This window comes from Athene noctua, chromosome 7, assembly GCF_965140245.1.
Source record: "Athene noctua chromosome 7, bAthNoc1.hap1.1, whole genome shotgun sequence".
NCBI classification, from domain to species: domain Eukaryota; kingdom Metazoa; phylum Chordata; class Aves; order Strigiformes; family Strigidae; genus Athene; species Athene noctua.
Window position 1 is genome coordinate 24419663 of NC_134043.1, and position 20608 is coordinate 24440270.

General features: G+C 36.7%; 1 protein-coding gene across 2 annotated transcripts; it reads right to left on the reverse strand.

The window, feature by feature from the left end:
* Window positions 1–350: 350 nt before the first annotated feature.
* CIRSR (corepressor of RBPJ and splicing regulator) lies at window positions 351–20596 on the reverse strand. Of its 2 annotated transcripts, none has more exons than XM_074911472.1 (10): window positions 20445–20596; window positions 19574–19668; window positions 18996–19069; window positions 17810–17823; window positions 17658–17713; window positions 17251–17299; window positions 16922–17039; window positions 5182–5288; window positions 3652–3737; window positions 351–1951 (listed from the first exon to the last, which is right to left on the reverse strand). In XM_074911472.1, the coding sequence occupies exons 1-10, from the start codon at window positions 20514–20516 to the stop codon at window positions 1228–1230; spliced, it is 1395 nt and encodes a 464-aa protein (XP_074767573.1). In that variant the 5' UTR covers window positions 20517–20596; the 3' UTR covers window positions 351–1227. The 2 variants fall into 2 exon arrangements, with proteins under 2 accessions (XP_074767573.1, XP_074767574.1); XM_074911473.1 differs by lacking the exon at window positions 17810–17823 and adding an exon at window positions 18501–18518 and having other exon boundaries at window positions 18991–19069.
* Window positions 20597–20608: the final 12 nt, after the last annotated feature.

The following is a 20608-nucleotide window of genomic DNA, read 5'->3' on the forward strand; positions in this document are numbered from 1 at the left end:
AAAAGAAGACTGCACATCCCTTAATGGCTCACCCTTTCAAACCCATTCACATGCACTTGAAAGATAAGCCAGGTCACTTCCACCACATATTATATTTTGTGTGATACTGAAAAACTTCTGAGTGACCGTTTTAAGAAGTAGAAGTGGACTGGTAATAAAAGATAGTCCCATTTATTCTGTGAGTGAGGAGGAAGAAAGCTGCTTGCCAGAATACCAAGAATGGTGATGCCTTTTCACCTGTCCACTAATGTACTTCCATCTGCCACCCTGAAATGGCAGAGAAGCATCTCCTTTGCAATAAAGACCTTGTGAAGTGTTGCCCTGTGCATTTGTACTGATTCAGAACTCTGGAGAAGGCGGCAATTCTTACTGTTTTTAAAGAATAAGGTATTTTATTATGGAAGTTCACCTTCTTAACAATGTGTGCAGAAAATTACTGACAACCATTAAAAAAACAGTTTGTTTCATGAAAACAAAAGGATGACTATTTACATTAACTTCCTACCACAAGCAATGAAATACCTGAAACGGTTGAGGCAGTAAATATTCTTTTCATGTCTTGAGAGATTATTGAACAATAACTTGACATTGTACTGACACATACCAACGGGGGTTCAAGATGTTTATATAGCCCTGACCAAGTTGTACACTGCAGGAGGTCAAAAAAATGTTTGCTACACACTTATGTGAACTATGTCTCTCTGTTGTTTAAACTCATGAAATTGATCTCTTACAGGGAACTTTAGGAAAAATGCTTTAGTATTAAAAAAAACACCCCCTCTACAAGACAATGTTTTGATATCTGAAGCAGTGATTTTTATCCAGAACGATCTCAAACGTTTGTTAGCATTTAGCATATCCCAGGACTCTTCCCAAATTACCCTCTGCTTTCCCTCACAGTTGCATCTAAACAGAAAACGTAATTGACAAAACCAAGAATATCACATACTGCTGCTCCGAAATATTTTAAAACCCCAAAATTGGGTCTATGAATTACTGCATGTATACAAGAGGTATTTGCCAACAAGTATATTTATACAGTAAGAAAAATACCATAACATTTATACCTAATTTACAAATATTCCAATGCTATAGAAATGATGCTGTTGGCTTTACATAGGAAATGCTAGTTACTGAGGTTGGAAAAGTAACAGCAACACGTAATTGAGCCCTTGTTAAAGGTATTCGTCAAAAAACAGGCATTCCTGTTTGCACCTGTGCCCTATACTATCTGTTCCTTTTCCTCTCTCTGCTTCTGCTTCTACTTCGTCTGCTCCTTTCTCTGTGTTCCACTTTATTGCACTTGTCCCCATAGTGCTCTCTACATCTTTTTTTCTCTCTGTGCACATCTGTGCTGGGACTTCTGGTTTCACTTTTCCTGTGCTGCTCTCCACTGGGGCTTTGACTTGGACTTCTTATTTGCCTTTGCCTGGAACTGCTGTGACTTGTGCAAGGGCTTCTCCGGCTCCCCTCATCCATGCTTTGGCTTCTACTATCCCTCTCCTTTCCTTCAGTCTCTCTCTTGTTGGTGCTATGGTATCTGCTTTTGGACTTTCTTTCCGCCTCACAGGAGCTCCATTTGTTGTTCTCCACAGAACTATTTTGCTTTAAAAGTCTGTACTTCTCCCTATCTTTGTCCTTGTTGCCGTGACTACTGGAGAGATCTTCATAAAGTTTTTCCTTCCTAGTCTTTGCCTTTCCTTCTGAATCACTGCTGCTGCTAGCCTCTGAAAACTTGTCTTTTTTTCTTTTCTTAGAATACATCTTCTTTTGTGCTGCTTTATCTCTGCTGTCAGTCTCGCTATCACTGCTGCTTACTGAAGTCTCACTGGAAGATGAGGAAGAGGATCTCATCTTGTGTTTCTTGTGTTTGGTTTTGCTTTTTTTCTTTTGCTGCTTCTTCTTCTTTCTGTCTTTCTTTTTCTTTTTTTTCTCCAGACGATCCAACTTCCTTTCATTTTCAAAATAGAAGAGTGGTGCAATCAGACATGTTAAGATATTCTAAATTGCAAAGTCATTGTCTTTTAAAGTTCACTGCTTCTGATGACCTAAACAGTAAATACACTATTTTCCATAAAAACATGTTGAATTGTTCTCCTCTTTCAGCAAAGTACTACTTTTAAACTTCTAACCTGACATTAACCATAGCAAGAATCCTCCTGTAATTCACAGCTGCTTCCTCAAAACAGGAAGAATATGATTTTATAATTCTTTAATTTTTAAAAAAAGATAAGTCATACATGTCAATTTTGGCCTTGTAACTAGGAACAAATACATTCAGTGGTGCTTAATTTTTTTCCATTTCAGCCTGATCTGGACACTTTGGAAAATCATTGCTGCTTTTGTTTCTGCATTTTTATAAGTGATTTTAAAAATTAAAAAATGCAATCATCATTCACTTAATATTAATGATGGAAACCGAGTCTCTAAAGCCTATGACTCGGAGTTCTCCAGGCATTCTGTCACAACTAGAAATTTACATTTTCTAGCCATAAATACAATATTACATCATACACATGTATTTGCTGCTATTTGACTTTTACCTAGTTTTTATTTTGCTTTCCGTGTTTAGTCCTCAAAAAAATCACTGACTGAATAGTGAAACTACTTTCAGTGTATTAAAAATAAAATCCTTTCACCTAGTAAAGTCCAGAGGACCCAAATATTTACTGAACTTCAACTTTCAAAATATAAAGTATCATAATTTCACTGTATTGAAACAAAGAAGTTCAAACAAAATACCATTTTAAGTTACTCAAACTACACACATTCCTTAAAGAACATAAAATATGCCAATTATTTTCAGAAAATTATTTATTATATATGCAAATACCACATGTACCTAACTGCTCATGTACCTGCTTAGCCATTCACCTTTCTCCCCTTCTCCTGCTCCCCATATACATACAGAATGTCTTTAACATAAAAGGCTGTTTTAACTAGTGATACCTGTATGGGATCTACCAGGCAGTAGTTAGTATTTTTCATTTTAAACGTCTTCAGGTTATTTCAAGATAATGTTGCAAATTAGCAGAGGAAAAAAAAAAAAAAAGTCACATATGAAATCAATAGGACGGAAGCAAAGAATGAAAAGCTCATTAACTTTTGATTAGAACTACAAAGGCAAGGGTGCTCCCTCTGCTGGAGCAGCCAGCTGCAGACCCTGCTCCCAGAGCAGTGCAGAGCTCAGGACAGCCTTGGCCCTGGGGTGCCACATCGGGTTCAGTTCAGCCACACAGGAGAAGACAACACACTTTGCCAAGTTGTAAACCAGTAAAGAAAAACATAGAATTTTTAAGCCTGGAAGAAGATACTGTAAACAATGGAGTGCAAAATAGTATTTTAAAATAGCCAATTTACAGCATCTTCAGTGAGTCAATTATTATTATTTCAGTATCGCACTTACACTGGAAACGAGCCCCAGTGCAAAGGTATCACAACTAGATTAGAACAACCAGGTTAAAACAAAACAACTGGATTAAAAAAACATGCGGCATAACGCCACTCGTGGTCAACTATATGTTAAACTAAGCTGATTTTCGTCTACACTGATGGTGCTAAATTCTCCAATGGCATAGAAGTGTTACAGCAACAATCATGGAGTCACAACTACTGCCAATACAGATCCCCTCCACTAGGTACCACACTTACCTTAGAAGTTTCTGTTTTTGTTTGGTTGACAGTGATTTTAAAAATTCAACTTCTGGATCATCATCTCCTTCACTTGCAACAAATTCCTAGGAAAATGTGGTAAGACATTAAGCTCATATATAAAAATAATCTCTTAATTCAGATTTCTGTATTCAAAGCGATGCCTCTATGTACCTTATTTTTGCACAGGCACAAATATATTTGTATTACTAAGTCAGCTTAAGACTCTGTGGAAAGAGCAGCAAACTCGCTACAAAGCAAAAAACCACCCCCCACATTCTGTCTCGAAGCTGAGTAGGTGTTATAATGTGGGGGTTATACAACAGGAGTTATTAGTAACATATGAAAAAATCACTGCTAGGGAAAGAAACATTTCTGAAACAGTTAATAAAAATGAGCCAATTTTGGTGCCCACATGATTCCCTGGGATAAGTCACTCCATTGTTATCATGCCTGGATGAATAGGTAAGATGCTAGTCCTGCTCGAACCCAGAGTAATTTAAGCAAATTACTTTTCTGTCTCGGTTTAGTCATTAGGAAAATGGGTATTAACACATCTACCTCACTGTTGTGTTATTAGTCTTTAAATGTTCATAAAGTGTTCTAGCAATGCAAAATACTGTAATCATACAATCTACATACAATAACGCAATCAGCAAAGCATAGCTACTTTGAAGACCCTGAATTCTTCAAATTATGTGCATCTGGTACACTACAGTTCTCCACCGTGATGTTTTTAATTTTAGCCACACTCAGGAGGGGAAAGAAGAAATAAAGATTAAAAAGCTCTTCCAAAAATCCCCCACCACACCTAACATAAACCAAACATACTGATATCACTGCGATTCATTTAACAGCGCCCATATGCTACATTTTTTCTGGAGCACAAAGCTTTTTTAAATGCAAAGGTATATCCATCTGTGGAGACACAATGAATTGTTGATTTACTCAAGATTTCAAGACCAGCTGAGGGCTGTTGTCCCGTCTTTACCAGTGGTTTGACTATCCTGCCATATGAACAAAGGTTATTTCATGGCAGCTCGCTCAAGGGGTGTATATGAATTTTTCACTTTACATTAAAGCACCTCAATTAGAAATGTACCCTGATAATTAAACATTTTCCCTCCCAGAAATAATAAATGTAACAATAGTCAATGCAATAAAAAAATCTTCATAGCCTTCCTGGCAGTGCATATTTGTGCATATTTCCTCAAACTGCATCCAAAGGCTAGTGCTGCATCAGAAGTATGTGGCAAAACCCCTAACCATCCCATTTATGAAAAATTCAATTTCTAGTCACCTAGAGGAGGGATTTAATTTATTATATGGGGTTTTAAAAGAAGTAATTTATGATTCACCATTCTGACTAAAACAAAGCTGGAAAACAGTAAGTTTGTGGACATTTTTCTACTGGTATAGCTATTCAGCTTTCCTATGGATATGCATATTTGAAAACATTAAGCAGCAATTCACAAGCAATCACATTTAGATTTATAGACATTTTCAGCTTACTGGTAAAAAGATCATTACCTGTGATGGATCATTTGCGGTCAAGTTTCTCCCCAGTACATTTTGTTTCAGTGCAAACCCACTGTTTCTCATCTCCGCTATTAGCTCCGAGGGGTGCATTGATGGCCCTGTTCACAAAAATCACAGTTTGAATGTATCATTTATATCTCTCTACCTTTTCTGGACTCCACAGTAGGAATTCAGTTGAAGCTTTGTTAAGTAAAATCACAGCTAAATCAACTCAATAATCTTCTGCTGAGCAAATAATCAGATATGATTTTCTAAAACAGCAGTGTGGAGATTCAGAATAGAAAATAATTGCATTTTTCTTTAAGTATGAGGGTATTCTCTTATGTAACTTTGTCATGTTGAAAATATATTTAGGTAAGTCTAGTAATATAATTTTATTATAGTAAAAAAGCACAGGAAACCTAAAGAAAGCACATTAAACAAGACTTCTAGGTGCCTCTTCTCTCCTAAAACAATGGGAAAACACACTTCTGGTATGTCACTAATAAGGCATTTTTCATGACACAAGTTTTTGAACTTAAATGTTGAACGTAACCATTATTAGAAACTCAGTATACATATGGAAAATAAATAAATGAATGAAAAAATATCTACGTCCTTACTTATTGTAGTATACACCAGGTGTCTAGGCTGTTATCTCCTCGGAGGTTTCTGTTTTATCAGTTTAAAAAATCCACTAGATATTGCATTAGAGTAGGTATTTGGAATTAGGCACACCGTCTTTCTTTGCAAACATCTAACATGGAGCAAAATAATGGGATGTATTTTGGATGATTCACACTTGACTGCATAATTTATAAACCCCATAACTCAGTCTTTCACTTTAACTGAATACCTGTGATCATCAACACCTCACGTACTGTCTGATTAGGTACTTTTTCTTCACCCTAAACATACACTCTTTTGTTAGGTCACTTCTAGTACATTTCCTTACCAGGTCATTCACTAACCTTCCTGTCAATGAATTAACACTACTACAGAAGTTAATCTAAATTAGAAGGAACATAAAATAGAGCATGGAGCACATGATTACTATTACTTCTGTAAACTAACTGTAAATTATAAGATTAACTAGTCTTACAAAAGATACTGTTTTGTGATTTTAAGAGCTTCTTAGCAGTGGAGATGGACAAAACTCATAAATTTTCCACACAGAAAAGTATGGAAAGGGAAGTATTTACAATGGAAAATATATGGAAAGTAAAATAGCACTTTCTCAAAAAAATGTCAACTTCTTCCTTCTGGGACGCAGGGCCTCTTTCTTTCTTTGGTGTGAATTGATTGTGGAGTCCTGCTTGTTGGGAGATGCAATTATCCTCAGCACGATCAAACTTGGTTTGTCTGGTAAGCCCTTGAAGAGGTAAATCTTTTCAGCCTGTCTTTGGCTTATGACTACACTTATGTCATCACTCTTCCAAGATCTTCAGACAAAACACTACTAAGTACACCTGATAGCCATGTATCTTTATCTGGTTAAGTTCCAATTCAGTCATAAACTGTAAAACAGATGGTAAGATTGAGCCAAAAGGCTCTCAGTTGGCTAAAACCTTGGAAACTGATGTTAGCTAAGTATTCTTGAACAGCAACCATCAACTTGCAAAAAATCACTCCTACATCAGGCTTAGAAAAGCACTGTGTATTATGAAAACTGATGTCCTCATACATACATTCCTTATGGACTTGTGACAGTCTGTGAAGAAGCTACCTGTGTGATCTCATGCAGGTGAAAACATCTAGAGACAACACTATGCCATGAGTTGACAGAACAGATATAGGAATCCTGTAAAAATAGCTGATCGCTACAACTTCTGACAACTAGTCTCTCAGCATTCTTCCATCAGCAAACTAAAAATAAGTTCAAAGTTACAATGTTTCATCATCTGTTTCTTATTCTTTCTGAAACAAGTCAAATACAGTACCTTGCTATTTTTGAACATGACTGTCAAGCTTATTTTCTGGAATTTACATTTTGATAGGGAAAAAAAGAAAAGAAAAAAAACCCACCTTTAAAACTTTTCCAGATGACACTTTTTAAAAAATAAAACATTTATCTGCTTTAAAATTAATTCATAGTCTTGGAAAAGCTTTTTACTACATAGTGGAATTAATTGCATGCTGATATCATACTTATTTTTGTGCATGAAGGCAACTGACAACTTGTTAAGTTTTCTACAGGTACTTAAAATTATATTAAGGGCTTGCACAAAAAGAGGCTCCATACTTCCAAACATACACCAAAGGATTTTTAAAATCTTTTCACGGGCCTTTATAATTCTGAAGAAATAGTGTTGTCAAGCAAATAGGCTATAGTTTCTTGCTGCTTCTTACTTCCTACAGAAGTTCTTGCTACATTAATTCTGCTATCTTCTGTTTAAGATACTATTTAGGAAAAAAGTCCAGATAGATCAGTTGACTCAAGAGTTGGGGCACAAAACCTGAAACCACTCAATGAAGCATGAAAAGAAGGATTTTATTCTTCACAAAGTATGACATGAACACAACCTTAGCTTGACAGCTGTTGGTGCATCTTTATAATATTCATACAATTAAATAAACAGAAGAGCTATAGATCTAATTTTTCTAAAGTCTGTATGAGCATCAATTATACTGGATTGCAGAAGAATATCATACTAGGATTTCTACAACTTACAGTAAATTTGCTTTTTTATAACAAAGAGCACTCCGATTTCTTATCACACTTCACTGAGATCAATTTTAACAAATTCAGTTCTGCTTCTATTAAACAACTGGGGGGAATATAATTCTAGATTTCAATTACTTAAATGCCTAGCTTATAGCAACCTCTCCCACCTCACATTACTACCCCCACTCCTGTCCCAGAAACAAGAGAAACCTATAGCTGCAATTAATTTCCAATTCTGTCTGTACTTCTCTTGAAGGTACAAATGCAGAGCATGTGTAACACTCTGTTGTTGCCAGAATGTCTCCTCTAAGAGGCATGGGCACAGGACTCCTCTTCGGAGAACAATGCTCGCTGTAACACACCATCTAGCAGGCCTCCATTAAAATGTCTAAAGCACATTTTTCAAATTATCCAATATTAGAGAACAGTATGCTAAAACCTCTTTTCATAACGACTGTGATTAACTACCACTTTTTCTGCAACAGTTTCAGTGGCAGTGAGGACAGACCATAATATTATGATTGCCAGTATCACCAAAAATAGCAGTTTTACTTCTATCTACTCATGATGCATAGTCTTGACCGTATCTGCTCAATTTATTGATAAAACCTTTCACTTCTGTCGCCAGTACAGTGAGCAAGCCGAATTATTCTTTGCAATCAATTAAGTTTTAAATGGATTTTTATTGTGGAATATATATGGAAAGCAAGGAGATAAGCAGCAGCAATAGTGTAACCACTATTCCCACCTGTGGCAGGGGAAACTACAGTAACCAGTTGTACTCAGGTAGTGGCTGCAGTTGTGTGCTGTTATGAAATGAAACAGGCTATTCAATATAAAACTTACTGAAAAAGGCAGTAGATCCCTCACAGTGTCATTTTAGTTATGACTTTTTAACCTTTAGTGTAACTAATGCTCATTTTGTGTATCATCAAAACAGAGTATTTAGAATAGGACTCTTCTAGATCTTTCCCTTCCTGAAAATGTGTTCTGGTGTGGGACACTTCTAGTTTACAGATGTGAGCATTTTAATCTAAAAATATCACCATCATCCTACTATCAGACTTCTTCTGACTTAGTAACAGAGAGATAATTTACATGAACATAAATGTGAACAAAGCACACTTGCATATCTGCTATCAATTTGCCAGTATATGTCACATTCTGTATACTGTACCATATTTAAAAGTTTATGAATCAAGGATAAGGTACTTTCAAGGTTTATCCTTTATTACTATATAATTTGTGTTAACAAGGTAGGCCTAAAGCATGATGTCTTTGTGCTTTATTATATGAATCTTGGACAACATGATGATATAACTCTTCCAAACTGAAATCTGATTTTCTATGTAACAGTGATACTAAAGCCACGTTTTGTTGTGGGAAAATAAACACATCAACTAGGTTTTAGAAAACCATTCTGCTGGTGGGTTTCAGTTTAGCTCACAATCACATGAATACCCTGAATTCAAAATGCTGCCTTCTCTGGGTGGTAGCAAAGGCGAAACATGATACAAGGCTTTTTAGGTTTTGCTTTAAAAGCAAAACTAACTTTAAAATTAGCATAGACAGTTTTGTCAATATACGTTTTTCATGCTCTTCACAGTTTCATATAGGTTTTTTTCTCTCATATGGCTTTAACTGAAATTGAACATAAATGGGAAAAAATTACAGACTGAGGCTAATCACACTGTATCGTCTGTGAACTTTTATTGTGGTTGTGACAGAGATAAAAGTAGACACTTATTTATCTAAAGGACAAAGAGCCATTATCAAAATTATGTGATCATGATCCTGGTCACAAAGAACGTAGCAAATTTATGCTGCCTCCACTAATTCAGAATTGATCATTTTTTACTGATATTTTTTCCATCTATTTCAGAGATGACTATATTCAGGCCATATTTACACTTCAAAGCAACAACTGCAGTTGGCATTGGGAGAAATCAATGAATAAAAAAACTCTGGCTTTTAATTAGCTCTTCTTCAGAGGGTCTGTAGTTCAACTGAATTTAACACTTCAGCACAGAATTTGTGTATAATTTGCTATGCTTTTGTCACAGGGTACTTCAGAGAATGCCAAGTTTCCTTTTTGCTTTTCTTGAGTAGTAAAAACCTATTTTGCATTATCAAACTGCTACAGGAATCCGTATTTATTGCTTAAATACCAAGCACAAGACTTCTAATAGAAATCTGTATTTTATGCATTCACACCAAATACAGAGACTTCTGAGACATAAATGGAGGATTATTCTAAAATGTGACGGTTCTTAAACTATGTGAAGATTTAGTTAAGGTTCCTACTGTTCACAATCAAAGGTCTCAGCTGTAGATCATACAGTGTATGAAACCTTCCTTTATGTTTCTACAGATGACCGTTTATACAAATATTCACAGTTAACATATTCAAATGCCTTTTCTTTGTTATTATAGATTCAAGAGAACACTTAAATCAATTCCTGCATTCCTGATACAATGCAGATTTTTACCTGTTGGGAAACAAAAAAGTACTGTATTTGTCACTGAAAAAATGCAGTGAGATATAGACATAATATAACATAGACATAGATTTCCTTTGTTGCTGTCTCCATATGACTGATAATTTCAGTGATTACTATGGAAAGGATTTTCACCCAAAAGCTAAAGATCAGTGGAACACACTAAGTGACAGACTGATGGAAACCACAACCACAATTAGTATAGGGGCACTCAGGCGATGAAAAGAGAGGGCACAAACTCTAGGAGATGATAATGAGCTTTAGAAGGCTGCATTTGCATAGACTTATCTAGAGTCTATGCTTTATCATTGTAGATCATAAGACACTAGATACATACACATTTTGCTGCATTACATTTTTAACACTATTTGCCTGATTTTTCCACAACATACTAATCACTTTACAGTACTCACTTCTCAGTAATTTTACTGGACAGATCACATATGGAGCCAGTCACTTGTAAAACATTCAAAGTTAGTCCACAGCAGAGTAGGATGCCCAGCACTCTCCAGGCTTAGATTTCATAGGCCAAGAGCATAAGAACCTCTTTTAATCTCACCATTCCACTTCTTCTAACTATGCCATTCATAAAATTACATTGCCCATTTGAGATACTAGCCTTACTTCATAAGATATTAATACCCTTCTTCATAAGAGAGTAACAGATTCCTAGCAGGTTATTTGTTCTAAAAAACATATGATAAGAATTGTAAGCATTTAAGTTTTTATAGCTTTTTAGCAATCCCCACCCAATGCTCACTGAACAAGATAGACTGCTTGCAGGGAAGAAGAAAAAAAAAAAAAAAAAGGTATTTAGTTTGTCCCAACTTTACCTGACCAAGAAAACTGCATGCAATTTTGAAGTGAAATAACAGTATTACTTCAAAACATTTTGCACAGAAGATCCACTCACTAGTCTCTGTCCTAATAAAGGCTTTTCAGGCTCACAAAAAAAGCACAAAAATCAACAGATGCTGCTGGTTAATGATAAAAAAGGATTGTAAAAACAGATGAACTTTTAGATGCTAGTGACCTGGATTCTTTTGCTGGTATATATTACGTGCATATACAAAGCAGCATATGAAGTCAGAACCACAACTGATATCTCCATCTTGTCTGAACTTTGAAAGTTAGGATTTTATCAGTAAAAAATCCTGTAAATCAGTTTAGCCCAAAGAAGGATTTTGATTGCCTAATTTAGCTTTGTAAAGAAGTAAATCTTATAAGTTGGTCCCTGTAAGCCTCACAGCTGGAACATTCTAACACTACTTTGCAGTTTCCAGTGATCAAAGTAAGTTACTTTATATCTAAAACTAAGATTTTCATAATGGAAATAATGCAACACCAGGGGGTGCAGTTATCATGAAATAATTACACTCCTGGGAGATTACAGACAAGACTGTACCCCAGGGGTGTGATTATCCCATGATAACCACATCCACTGAAATTGCCTTATTGCAAAAATAATCTCTATTCACTGGTGAGATATTATTCAATAGGCACTTTTTTTAATGGTAAGATTATTATTTTTTTTGTATGAATTGCCAGATAGATTAGTAAAATGGTCCCAGAAGAAAAATAACCAAGCCACCATGCCTAAGTTAAGGTACTGATTGTAATTATTTTTGTTTGCTGGAGTGCTGCAGTGTATGTCAGATCTTGAAGGACAGCAGTCTTTTCCTCACAGAACAGAGTTCTGTGCCACAGACGTGCTTTTGCCCTGCAGCAGTTCTTAAACTGAAGTCCATGACTGGTCTTTGCATACAAGATATTCTACACTGAATCCAAACCAGCAACTGCCAGTCTGTTTATGGGTAAAGAGGAAGATTACAATGCAGTCCTCATATAAGATTCAAAGACAAGTATCCTGCTGAAATAAGAGAATCACAGCTTACAGAATTTATGGGAAAGAAAAAGCCTGCATTGGTGGTTATTTTATGATGTGAAAAAAATATTTACGTAAGGATATCAATAACTTTTCTCACGGAAAAACAGAGCAGGAACTTTAGATAATGCAACTAAATCAGACAGAGCTGTTTCATTTTCATTCATCTGAACTCAAACATTTCCTTTGAGGCTGAAAAAATGGTCTGAGTTCAAATAAGACATTTTGGTTTATTCCCTGAAGCAGGAAAAAATTTGAACAAAACAAACTGAATTTGTATCAAGTGCTCTTGAATTTGGCTTCTGCATTACTTAAACTTTTTTCATTCAAATAAGAAGTCCACATCCTACTGAAACTCACTGATCTGGGGCATTTAAAAAAACCTCAAAACACATTGCCCCCAGGCTTTTATTAAATTGAAGTCACCATTCATCTAAGACGTTTGAAAGCCCAGTTTTTGGGAAGGGGGAAGGAAGAAAGGGAAGGATGGGGAAAGGCTGCTCTTGTTGTTTTTACTCAATAACTTGGTTATCCTAATAAAATAATTTTTTTACTCTTCTGTCAAAAGCTTCTACTTTTGACTAAGGAGAAAGATGAAAATGTCCCTCCAGTTAAGTAAGTGCCAGTCCTTTATACATGCATACAGATTTGTTAGCAATACTGTGGCTACCACTCTTTGTACGGGTTTTGGCTGGAATAGAGTTAATTTTCTTCATAATAGCTTGTACCGTGCTATGTTTTGGGTTTGTGACCAAAACAGTGTTGGTTACACAGAGATGTTTTAATTATTACTGAGCAGCACTTGCACAGCATCAAGGCCTTTCTGCTTCTCTCACCACCCCACCAGGGAGTGGGCTGGGGGTGTGCAGGAAGCTGGGAGGGGACACAGCTAGGACAGCTGACCCCAACTCACCAGAGGGATATCCCACACCATGACATGGTGTTCAGCTGGGGGAAAAAGGAGGAAGGGAGGATGTTTGGAATGAAGGTGTTTGTCTTCCCAAGTAACCATCACGAGTGATGGAGCCCTGCTGTCCTGGGGATGGCTGAGCACCTGCCTGCTGATGGGGAATGGTGAATGAATTCCTTGTTTTGCTTTGCTGGCATGCGCAGCTTTTGCTTTACTTATTAAACCATCTTTATCTCAACTCACGAGTTTTCTCACTTTCAGCCTTTCACTCCCCAGTCCTGCTGTGGGGGACTGAGGGAGTGGCTGGGTTGGGCTGCCTATCTGGACTAAATCCTTTCCAGGTTGATTAACTCTTGTTTCAATGATTTATAGACTAAATTTGGTCTAATACAATTAGTTTCATATAGTGAAATTAATTTCATGAAGTCCCAGTATTGACTATTTTACTAAAATTTTGTTCTGGTTTCACCTTTATTCCTTATTATATCTGTATTTCCCAGATGTACCATTTCATTTCTGAGATAATATTTATATTTCAATTTCCTACCACACAAGCTAGGAACAAGCTTTCAAAGATTACTTTCTACATATGGAATTACTTCCTGACCTTTGGAAGTATTATTTGCCCTAATAATTTAGCTCAAGATTTTTCAACTCTTTTCTTGAGCTGGTTGCAAACATATTTTCACACACTTAGCTATTAAAACCCCCAGTCAAACAAACTAAATACACATCCCAGGCTTGCTGCATACTATAAGCAGTCATTCCCTATCCTTGAAATCCCTATTCAATGTTCTCTTCAGAGGTGCATATTTTCTTCTCCATTCGAGAAACAGACAGCTTCTGAAAGTTGCTCTTTGGAGTTCTGACCTTAAAAGCGAAGTGTTTTTGTACTTTTATTTTGTTGCTGACAATCACAATAAATGAAAACTCTGGACTATTTACATGTTTTTACCAGTCTTCTAAGCATGACACTTGTTTGGGACACATTGTATGGGTGGGAGGGAAGCAATTCAAATGCTTCTCGGTTGTTTGTTTTGGTTTTTTGGTTTTGTTTTTTTTCACCCTAATCATCAGTTCATGAAACACAGAAAGGTTTCTTAAAGAGATGATATCACAAAAAGTCTCTGTCCCTTACAAAGCAGTGTTTTCTGCAGTTCTATACAATCTGAATAAGAACAGTGGCAACAGACATTTTTGCAGTACTATAAATTCCTAATTCTGATTATTTTAATCTAGAGACATAAAAGCACCTTAGGAGTGCATGCAATTACTGATAAAGAGAAGCAGGAAGAAGCAGAGGTTGAGAACATGGGTTGTACAGAAGAACAGAAGAAGGTTCTTAGAGGTGGATACTAATTCAGCATTAGGGCTAGTAACAAAGCATTATGTAGAACTAATGAGAAGAAACAAAGAGCAATAAAGAGAAATGGCCAAGGCAAGATTATATTGTTGGTGGGTGTTCGTCAGAACATGATAGAATTTCTTTTTCATGTTGCAGTGTCTTGTTAGGAAACATAAAAACACTGTTTCACTCTCAGCGTAGGTTAATTTTACAGAGCTAACTGCAGATCTGCAGCACTTTAACAACTGGGTAGAATTCTCACCATTGCAAAGGTAATGACTTACTCCCATCCCAGACAACACAGGACTGCTGTCAGGGTTTAGTTAAAAAAAAAAAATTTTTTTTTTTTTTTTTTTTAATGTGTGTCGTTAGCTTTAACACGCCACGTGGATGAATTACAAGTCTTATGGGAATCAGTGAATTCAATAACTTGTGTTCTCACTTAACTGTAGTGCTTCATTTACATACATGGAATTTCCAGAAGTTGTCAAAAGGAGCGTAATTTAGCTTGTTATTAAATCAGATGAAGTTTTAGAAAAGTTGATGAAAGGATTGTATTCCTGAGGTTGGAAAAAGCAGACAACCTTTCATCTGATGATCTAATTAATGATATTACCATTTCCTATAAGCCTTGTATCTGCTATTAAATCGAGAATTTAAAACAATTCTAAGCTTTACCTACAGTGTTTTTACATAGTTTCCCTGAAAGAAAGTAGCAGTATCATTACAGCTGACTATTCAAAACCAAGAACAGTGTCTTACAAATTATATATACAAACCCTGATCTGTCGCCCACCCCTACTTGCTGAAATCCTTCCTCAGCCTATAAAAAAAGTCTATGCTCAGCATAGCACACTGTCTCCTAAGTTCCAGAGTTGAAAATGAGAGGGCATTGGTGCAGTTTGAGAACATTTAAGTAGTTTTACTTTCCTTCATGCAAAATTCATCGTATGTGCTAAATCCCTTTCTCGAAGCTTAGAAAGATGGTTTGGAAGGCTACCTGCAGAACATCTCTCTGACAGGAAACACCCACAACAGTCGAACGTTACCTACACCTAGATAGTTACTTCAGCTAGGTTTGAAACAAGCAGTTAGTCTTATATTGACATTGCAAAGTATTATGAATAATGAGGAGTCCATCTTCAAGTTTGTGCAAGCATGTACAATCACTTTCTGATTTCCCAGTCAAACATTCCTGAAATTTACCCACATCATTTGAACTTGGGAACAGGGGGGAAGAGAGGAAGTGAGTTCTGCAGCACAAAAGCATGTCTGACATGCAAGAGCTGCGCAATATAATTCTACCACCACCAAATGCTCCAAGCACCATTTCTTCTAAAGTAAGAACGAGGAAAGAAAATGATTTAACGTTATAACCTACTAAATAGAGAGACTGAGAATTTCAACTACAGGATAGCTAATACAATGGCATAAATCATCAGACAGTGTCCAAAAGCCAAGGAGTGTAAGAGGCATTATTTCCTTTAACTTAAGTCTTCCAGGCCTCATCTCAAAGAAGTGACATATCTCAGTGATCTAATTCTGAAAAACAAGATTGTCAGTAGGCTAAACACGTAATAAAACTAAGAGCTACTACATAAAATAGATAACCTGAGGAAAGACAGAAGAAAACCAGATGTTATCAAGTGTGCAACTGTAATGGTATCCCTGCAAAATCAAATACACAACACGGCACGTGATCTTAAAGCACAGTACAGCAAAGTTGAAGACTCACCCATGTTACCAGGTGTTCCTTTAACACGACACAATTTTAAGAATCTTAAAAGCGTTACAAATTTGAGTCAACTTAGAGAAAACAAAGTATTGCAGGCAAAAAATTATTCAATTTCAATGTTTATATCCACTTTAAACCTGATCTAACACTAAATGCTGTGTGACTTCAAGTAACAGGAAAGATAACAGGAAGCAATATGAAGCCAACTGAAAGGAAACCAGGCATTTGGAAATCTAGGTGTCAACTGCTTGTCCACTTATAGAAGCCCAATTACGTATATTAGAAAACGCAAACCTCTCCTTTCTTCCAAGTGACTAACAAACATATACTGATATATTCCAGCTTTTCCAAGCAGTTTGCCTGAATCTGAACTGGGACAGTCTTCAGCAATACATTAATATTTTTTTTGGTGAAACAAATATTGTCATTCTGATATAAACAATCTAATTGCAGCGTCTCAATTTTTGCTACAGATAGAATCAAAGCAACAGTCACTGCAGAATCTTTTTTAAATGTGTTACTAATTACAAAATTAGGTCCCTGTAATTTGAAATAATTAACTGAAAATTGTGGATCCTACATTTGGAATAAAAAAGCGTTTTCCCCATTTCATCAACTCTTTGAAAGATGATAAACTTAAGTCTTCTAAAATTAAATGTGACGAGTTCCCTCAAAATTTCTAACTAGCACTTTTAAAAGACACTCACTGCCCACCTGAACCATCACTGGAGACTGAACTTGCGTTAATTCCAGAAAGGCCAAATAAGGGACATTCTCGATCAGTGTTTACATGACCCCACTTGTGGCATTTAATACATCTCACATTCCGCACCTAAAAGGAAAAAAAAAATTTTACATAATTCAGTTAACAATACAGAAACATAACCTTTACAGAAATGTCTATGTTATTAGGCATGAGAGAAGCTTTTAAACTCACTGAAAAACAGATGATAAAATTAAGAGAGTCCATGTGAATGTTCTGCAGTTAGATAATATTTGAAATATACCCAAGACATCCAGAGTGTGAAATTTATGTAACTTGCCTGGATACCAAATGGCTGATCTCTGATATTCATATCATCCTTAGCATATCTGTTACACAAACACAAAAGAAAAAAAAAAAGTTAATTGAATATTTGTTTTTAAAGCCATCATATACAAAGCAACTTTTTAAAGTGCATATCAATTCCAGAGATTATATACTTCTGGTAAACATTAGTTTTAATGAGTTTTACATCCATATTTGAGAACACAAACAAAAACTAAGCTGGTCGAGGAAGAAGTTCCAGGTTTACAGGTTTTACTAATTAACTGCCAGGACATGACAGGATTACACAAGTGTCCTTCTCAAAAATAAAATGGGAAAAAGTAGAAAAAGGAAAAAGAAGAAAAGGATATGAAAGGTAAATAAGAAAAAAAAAATCATTCAGATAAAATCCAGACATCTTACTTTTCTCGAGGGGCGACTTTTTGCCATTCAAATTTGTATTCAGTCTCTCCTTCTTGCTATAAAACAGAAAAGATGGTAAGTTTGAAAACTTTTTTTAAAATACATTTTTGGTAAGTAGAAAGAAAAGATAAAAAAATGATGTAATGAAATACCTCTTTAGTCTCCTCTTTCAATTTTCAGAAATCATGGAAAGAAAAGAAATGATACATTAATTATACATGTAAAATGCAGCTGGTGTCTAAGCTTGAGACAAAACATTTTATGGTTTACACTAATACAATAGTGCAAATACTCAGAAAATAACTCAATTTAAATACAGTTTTAAATAATCAGTCTCTAGGATATGGTTACAAACCCTGTAAAGCCAGAATCAGCTGTTAAAACTACATTGATCTGATAAACAAATACAGAAAATTTTTTTTTGCAGAAGTAGCAACAATACTTGATTTTTAAATCTTTAAGGAAAGATTTTTTAAGAAAGAATCACTAGTTTAAAATTGCATTTGCTCTAAACCTAAGGGATTACTTTAAGAACTTTTAAAGTTAAATAATTGTAAAATTTGCTCTACAGGAATGAGCCCATCCAAGCGTTTCCATGCAAATGGGAAAGATGTATTTTAAAGGGAACATGTTTTCTTTTAGAGGGAATAGGTTTTTTAAGTTCTGCACTTACATTCAGATTTTGCTAAAATTAAATGACTGAGTATCCAGCAGGTAACTAGTAACTTCCATTTATGAATCTACAAAATACAGTCATAGTCAGACCCACCAGAGTCAGGTCAGCCAGCGCTTTTGACTACAGAATCTCAGTATTTATTATTTATAAACTTCCACTAATTTAACTTCTTGCTTTGGTATTTTCTATGTTTGACACCCATCAAGACGAATTATGGGCAGAACTTTTGGGCAAAATCAATCTTGCTATTTCTAAAAAGGAGAGTAGGTCAAAAAACAGGTTTGTGTTGACTAAGTCATGGCCTTGGTAAGGTCTAGTCCTCCTCATTCTGTGCCTTTATCACTGGCTATGGCCTTTGGTCAAGGACAGGATCTCTGCTGTTGCCAGGAAAGGTATTGTACCTGTTTTTTCCCTTCACATTGAACTGTTGCTTAAAAAAACCCCCAAGCATTCTTAGTTTGAAAGAAACTAAAGTATCGTAGATCAAAATTATTACATACTATGTATGTCTGCATATTCCCACAGGAAGAACTAAAAATCCTATGTTTTAGCATTATCTCACTATGAACACATTATTTTAAAGTAATGGACACTATGCTTATCTCTGAAGAAGGTTTTTAGCTTTGCAGTACTGTTTGCTCGCATTCAGGAAATCACAGTACCTTTCTTTGCTCCCGGTGGGGCCTCATACATGAAATTAAGACCATTCTTCACACGCTCATCACCCATAAGCAACCTAAATAAAAAGGGCAGAGTTTGGGGTGTTACACACAAACCAGTCACATGATTTTTACTTATTAAAAAAAGAAAAACGTGCAACAGGAAATTGTTATAATAACTGGCAATTTCTTAATTTGAGCAACAAATTGAGTACCAAAAAACCTGAAAGACCAGTCAAAACTTTTGCGTGCTCTACTGTATACCAAAAATCACACATTTCAATCACAGCTGAAACATAACTCTGTGGCTATAGAATTACGAGACAGATTTCTGTGTGATACACTGTTATACAAAGTTACCTGCTGTTCTGAGAAGCATAACATACTTTGAAAATAACTAGAAGACACACGCAAGCCACTTGAAATTGCTTAATGAGACACGAATTTCTGAGCCGCTGTCCTCTCCTACTACTACAGTCAATGGGAGACAGTATTTCAAGTAAGTCACAATGGTAGGCCCTTCACTGCCATAAAAACAAGAGACAGTAGGAAGAAGTGTGTGATCTTATGCCAATTCTCACCTATTATCATAGGATTCCTGTTCTTTCAGATACTGTTGCATTAATTCTTCTTGTTTCTTCTTGTCATATGATATTTTCTGTTCTGCCATCCATACCTAATTAAGACAAATAAGTTTCTATTTTAAGCAAATACAAGAGCACCACAAAACATATTCACATATAAATACTTAACTAGCCTAATCTATGGAAAATACTTAACAAGGGAAAAGTTCCCATTTCAATCACATAAAATATTTTACTTTCATCCAGCATTTCTACAAATTAACTTTACACAAGCATTAACTTTGACAAGCTACAACTCCAGCATCTAAGAACTAAAAAGACAGATGAAAGTTTAGTAAATTAAAGAGAAAAGCAGGCTCAGAAAGCACCTCGGTCTCACCAGGCCCCAGATCCCAGGTTCTCTCGGGAGCTCCTGGAATGGCAGAACGCTGGGGAATAGAGAGACCTGGATCCAGGTCAAGGCAGTGTGAAATACTGGGAAAACACGGGCACATCGGGACAGGTGGGGGTTTTCCTGGACGGTGCACAGTGCCTGTTTACCCAGAGTCAGATGTTGAGAAGCCAGACCAAGGAAAAGGCGACAGCTGCACACGCCTACGAGCAAGGAAACCTGAAGCTCCAAGTATTTCTTAACGTCTTCTCCCGGCTCTTCCCGCCCCCTCGCCCCAGCCCCGCTCCCAGCACAGGAGGGCCGACGTGCCCTACTCACGCTGCTGCGGTACCGGGAGCCCGTTGCCCCCCCAAGGCACCGCTCGGCCCCGTCCCAGGCCCCGGACTCGCACAGAGCGCGGCGGGCGCGGCCTGTCCGACCGGCCGCCCGGTAAGGGCCGCAACGGCTCCCGCCGCCCGCCCGGCCCCCCTCCCTCACCTTTTTGATGTTGGACTTGGAGGCGGGGTGAAAATCCTTCTTGCACATGAAGTTGGCGAACGACTTCCCCATGGCGGCGGCGGGGAGGGAACCGGCGTCTCGCCGCACTGCCACGGGCCCTCCGCCGGCTGCCTCGGCCGGGCCTTCCGGGGCGGCGGGCGGCC